The 6,000-nt window shown below is 34.7% G+C and overlaps 1 protein-coding gene across 1 annotated transcript in view; it reads left to right on the forward strand.

Moving 5' to 3' along the window:
* LOC150080552 (vacuole membrane protein 1-like) overlaps positions 1–3,730 on the forward strand; it is a 246,568-nt gene extending 242,838 nt beyond the window's left edge. The window contains exon 13 of the mRNA XM_090381983.1: positions 3,369–3,730. Coding sequence (XP_090238109.1) covers positions 3,369–3,533 — 165 coding nt within the window. The 3' untranslated portion in view covers positions 3,534–3,730. The remainder of the gene's footprint in view (positions 1–3,368) is intronic.
* Positions 3,731–6,000: the final 2,270 nt, after the last annotated feature.

Genomic DNA, 6,000 nt, shown 5'->3' on the forward strand with positions numbered 1-6,000 from the left:
ATGTAACACAGAAGCCTATGATAGATATTAGCTGATCTGTAACCAGGTTACAAAGAAGGTTAGGCAGGCGAAGGCAGATTACGAGAAATCTTTGGCAAAGGATGCAAAGAAAAACCGCAAAGAGTTCTTTACTTATGTAAACTCCAGAAGGAAGGGGATGAATCAGATTGGTCCACTTGATATCGATGGTTCAACTGTTGATGATCCTGCTCAGGTAGCTAACAAACTAAATGAATATATTGCATCAACATTCACACATGAGGAGTTATTCAGGGAGGGGAATGCCAGAGGTATATTCAACTCTGGCAGCAAGGTAGATAATCTTGTAATAACTGAGTAAAGTGGAGGAGAAATTGTTGAAGATAAACACAAGAAAAACACCTGGGGTGGAATCTATACAGTTATATTAAAGGAGGCGGCAAAGGAAGTATGCAAACCCTTAGCCATAATTATGAGAGCTTCCCTAGACTCAGGGGAGGTACCCATGGGCTGGAGATGTGCAAATGTGACCCCAATCCACAAAGGAGGATCAAAGGGAGACACAGGTAATTACAGACCTGTTTAACTTCTGTTCCAGGGAAATTAATGGAGACACTGGTTAAAGAAACATTGCAGGGTCATCTAGACAAGACTTCACTTATAGCTCGGACACAGCATTGGTTTGTTAAGGGGAAGTCTTGTCTGACCAATTTGATTGGATACCATGATGTAGTCACAAAGGAACTGGATGCAAAGAATAACTTTGATATCATATATTTGGATCGTAGTAAAGCCTTTGATACTGTTGCACATGGAAGACTGCTGCACAAATTGGAGCACTGTGGCATTGGAGGCAAATTGCTGCTATGGATAAAGGGATGATTGAGTGGGAGAAGACAGAGAGTGGTAATCAATGGACACTGCTCTTCGTGGACCAATGTTATTAGTGGAGTCCCTCAGGGTTCAGTGTTGTCTTCTGTATTTATAAATGATATTGATGATGGTATATCAGGCTTAATGTCCAAGTTTGCAGATGATACGAAGGTTGGCAGGGTTGTTAATGACACTAATGACAGTACACTGCTCGAACAGGATCTAGAAAAGTTGAGCAGAATGGCTGAGAGGTGGCAAATGAAGTTTGACAAATGTAAAGTACTGCATATGGGAAGCAGTAACCCCAGAGTAACATATCAACTGTGTGGTACTACACTGAAAGTGTAGAGAGTGAAAAGGACCTGGAGGTAATTGTGCAGGCAGATATGAAGTTTTCTGGGCAGTGCAGACAGTCCGCAAGAGTAGCTCATGGTGTCTTGTCAATGATATACAGGAATTTTTCTAGCAGGGATATGGAGGTGATTTTCTCCTTGTATAAGGCAATGGTCAGACCACACCTTGAGTACTGTATACAAGTCTGGAGGCCTCATTTTAAGAGGGATATAGAGCTGTTTCAACGAGTACAGAGAAGGGCAACAAGATTAGTGAATGGAACAAAGGGTTGCTCTTACGAAGAAAGGCTTAAGTTTTGTAAATTAGTGTCTGGAGACTAGGCATCTGCGAGGTGATCTGATTGAGGTGTATAAAGCCTTGAATGGTTTGAGCATGCTCAATGCTGATGGGATTCTTCCTGTTGCTCAGAATGATCGCCTGAGAGGGAAGAAAAAATTCAAATTGAGGAAAAACGGTTGTAGGATAGATGTGTGGAAGTTTGCCTTTAGCCAGCAGGTGGTTGTTTGCTGGAACAAACTTCCATCTATCATTGTAGAAGTTGATAGCTTAAATAAATTCAAGCCAGAACATCACGAACATTTGGAGCAAGTGGATGGGTGAAATAAGATGGTTTTTTTTTTTTTTTTTTTGGCTGATGCTATATAAGCTTGCTTTCTTGTATCATATGCTGCCTTTGCTAATGCTAAATCGAATGGCAAGCTCGCAGGATGACTATATGAGGAAAGACTTCAGTTACGTGGGCTGCAGAGCTTGGCAACCAGGCAACTCAGAGATCTGATTGAGGCTTACAAGGCTCTGAGAGGGATTAGTAAAATGATTGATGATGAAATTCTCACTGTTATAAATAGTTCCAGAACTAGGGGTCATAGATTCAAATTACATGGCTCGAGGTTTAGATTAGATTGTAGGAAGTTTTCTTTTAGCCAGTAAGTCATTCATTGCTGGAATCAGTTGCCCTCGCAAGAGTACATTATAGCCTTAATGCGCCCCTGCGAGTGCAGAACCAACCCTTGCAGGTAGTTGAGGCTGTGAAAGTTTGGATAAATTCAAAGGTCAACTGGATACTTACCTGTGTACGGAAGAACGCATATAATTTGTTTTCTTATCTACTTGTTTTGTTTTGGTTTTGCCAGTGCAGCAAATGCCCATGGCTTCTTTGCACTCTATGGTGAATACTATTACCAAGTAAGGCTTCGGTTCTGCAGATTGCTGCATCTGGAGACTGAGCACCTGTTAGGATATCTGACTGAGGTGTTGAAGTCTTTAAATGGATTGAATAAGTTCAGTACTGATTGAATTCTTTCTCTTGCTCAGCCTACACACATGAATGGGCATAAATTCAAATTGGGTGAGGATAGTTGCAGGATAGATGTGGAAATTTGCCTTCAGCCAAGGGTTAGACTAAACTTCCATGTTTTGTAATTGCTTTCTTGTGTCATTTGCTAATACTGGTGTGTTTGATTATAGTTGCAAAATTTTACTTTGTGTGTGTGTGTGTGTGTGTGTGTGTGTGTGTGTGTGTGTGTGTGTGTGTGTGTGTGTGTGTGTGTGTGTGTGTGTGTGTGTGTGTGTGGGCACATGCACATGTGTAAATTAGGAACCTTGGAAGCTGCATGAAAGAAAAATATTGCATGCAGCTGTATACTAAAATAATGCATTAAAAAAAAAACAACAACATGATTTTCATAAATTGGAATTGTTAACTTTTCACCAAAAAGCTCACCAAAGTAATATTGAAAACTTGAAATAATATTGAAAAGTAATTTGAGCTGTACATACAAATTTTTTTTTTATTTGGAGAGCTTATTGGGTTGTTGTCAATGATATGCAGGAATATGCAGGAATCTTCCCCAGTAGTGGGGAAGAGGTGATTATTCTGTTTTATGGGACAATAGTTAGGCCATATCTTGAGCCTCATTTTAGAATCTGCTTCAGTAGGTAGTGTTGTGAGTATCATTTTTATTTCATTTTATTTTTTGCTGATTATTGTACAAGCTTGTTTCTTACACCATTTTACTGGTACTACTAATAAATTTGCTAATCTCTCTCTCTCTCTCTGTGCACAAACTTCTAAAGCACTATTAACTGAAAGAGAAATCACATTTTTAATATTTGTTTTTTTAATAGAAATATTTTAAAATGTGTACTTATTCTTCTTTTAGGAGACCAGCTGGCTGGCATGGGTGTTTGAGAAATTTGTCATTGTGATGATTATATACTTTCTTGTGTCTCTTATCAATTCCCTTGCTCAGAGTCATCATAAGAGGCTGAGGAAGCAACGTGATGCATGTAGTATCCATTGTGCTCAAAAGGTGGCAATGGACTAGACAAGGCAAGTTCCATAAATTTACCTGAAAGAAAAAACCCATTCCCGTTTTTGGAATTCCTGACTTAATTACATTCAAGGAGTTGTATTCACTGCCCACATCCTAGTGGACCTGTGAGCTGACTTTACCTCTCTTTTCCAGCACAAAGAACTTAAAAGTGGACAAATTGATGCAAATGCTAAGCATTTGACACTTTAACTAATACCAGTTCTTTTAAAGTCTTAGGAAAAATGTGCATTAGTTTTTTTTTTTTTTTTTTTTTAATTAAATGTCAAAACAATGAAATTTACCATCATTATTTTAGCTGAACTGGTTGGTTAATTTCTTTGATATGTGAAATATTTGTATGTTGGGTGCTGTTACAAGAATTCACATGTTCTTGGCATGTTTCCAAAGATTCTACAATGTTATCTCAGTGCAGAATCAGTATTAGGGCAAGATATGTATTTCTAGTCCGTTGTTTTTTACTGAGCTCAATTCCAGTTTAAGAGAGCAATGTTGTGCTGTGGATATAAAGAATGTTCATAATATTAATATGCTGATAAAAATTTGCCTTTAACATAGGATTTTTTTTTTTTTTTTTTTTTTATATTTAAGATTTAAGAGTCAGCCAAAAAGAGTTTTGGCTGACTACTAAAAATATAATGGCATAAATCAACACAATTTTAGTCCACCTTTAATAAAACTTAGACCAATTGTGAAAGTCTGTTGATGTTTAATAAAAGATTGTATAGGCAGATGCATACATGTAATGCAGTGACATTTTTGAGGGTCTTTGCAGTTTCGTGATTAAGTGGTATTTGTATTTCCTACAAAAAATTACTGATTTGTTTGTGTTGCTGTTTTTTTTTTTTTTTTTTTTATTTTATTTTTTACCACTGTGCTTTCATGTGTAGAAATATGTAAATAGTTTGGTGGCACCTGTAATTATAAACTACCATGAAAATAATTTGGTGAAGGGATTTTATTAACCTTAAAAACTATAGTATTCTAGTTTCTAAGTAGTTACACTGTTTTGAATAAATATTAATATGTTTAAATTAATTCTAAGTGAAACAAAAATTTTTACAAATAAAATCTCATTTTTGCTGTTAAAAGATACACAAAATGTAAATGCACCTATCAAGCAGTTTTACTGTAAATATTCCTCCAGAAATATTCCAACAAAGCTGCAAAAATAAATTAAAATAAAATTATACAAATATAACATAGCATTTTACAGTTTATATTTTTAGAAAATGCTGTTGTTGCTAAATAGCATGTGGTGGTGCTTGGTAATTGTAAATTACAATTTTGCAGTAAAGTAATTGACAATTTGTATGTTCCCATTTAAAATTTCTGTATCCAACACTTGCATTGTATTTTGGAAAACTTTTATCAGAGAACATGTTTATAATTAAAAATCTTCATTCATGGCTATTTTAAAGTTTGACTGAAACTGTTGTGTATAGTTGCAGTCAAAATTTAAATGGTGCAAAACAGCTAAATAAAAGTCAAAGTACATGTAATTCCATTACACTGGTGACGCTAATGAACCACTCCTGAATCACAGTCATCGTCGTAATTCTTTTGTTATAAATATTGCTTAGCTTTATATGTCTCCTTGTTTTCTGTATTGGAATAAAGCTAAGAGATTCCCAATGCCCTACTTAGACAGATTTGTTTCTGTAAGTATTCAAATTGAAATAATTCCATAATTTGCTTTTTAAAAACAATTCTGAAAAGAAGTATCTTTCTTTCTATGTTGGTTTTTTTGTACAGCTCTCAATTACTTTAGTCTTAATTTTGTGTTGCAGCTACTATGAAAAGGATTAGCAGTAAAGGTTTTTGTGGTCAGTATGTGTTCTCTGAAATTTCATGATTTTCTTTGAAGACTGTAACCTCAAGCATTATACTAGATCATTGTTTCACATGGTTTTACTCCGCCTTCATAAAAGTTATTTAATTTAATGATTATCTCAATTATACAAGGCTATTGCCATTATATATGTTGTATAATTGATCTTGGTTCAGTTATAGTTTAGAGTATTTGAATAATATTAATATTATTCATTTTATTAAAATATGATGTTTGTAATCTAACAGAAGTATTCAGAGTAAATTAATATTCTAAGTAAATTAATTCTTCGGAATGTGTATAGGGCCTTTTAATATCCCCATATGTCAGAGAAATTAGTCTTGGCTCATGAAGATGCTTACAAACCTGTTTTTTGTGACATTATAATATTTTTACCTGATGTAATAATATAAAAAACAGTGGTTGAATTTTTTTTTTTTTTTTTTTTTATTTTAACAATTAAATAAAAATCATTGTTTTACCCTGTAAATGTATTGCTGAAGCAAGTATTATTTTCCAGTAACTACTATTACTAGTTACAATGCAAAGCTCATAATTAATTAACAACCAAAATTACTAGAGAAAAATAATTTAAAAAATTAAAAAGAGCCTACCCTAGGAAGAACCCCA

Source organism: Mastigoproctus giganteus, chromosome 9 (assembly GCF_048544385.1).
Source record: "Mastigoproctus giganteus isolate SK-2022 chromosome 9, ASM4854438v1, whole genome shotgun sequence".
NCBI classification, from domain to species: Eukaryota; Metazoa; Arthropoda; class Arachnida; order Uropygi; family Thelyphonidae; genus Mastigoproctus; species Mastigoproctus giganteus.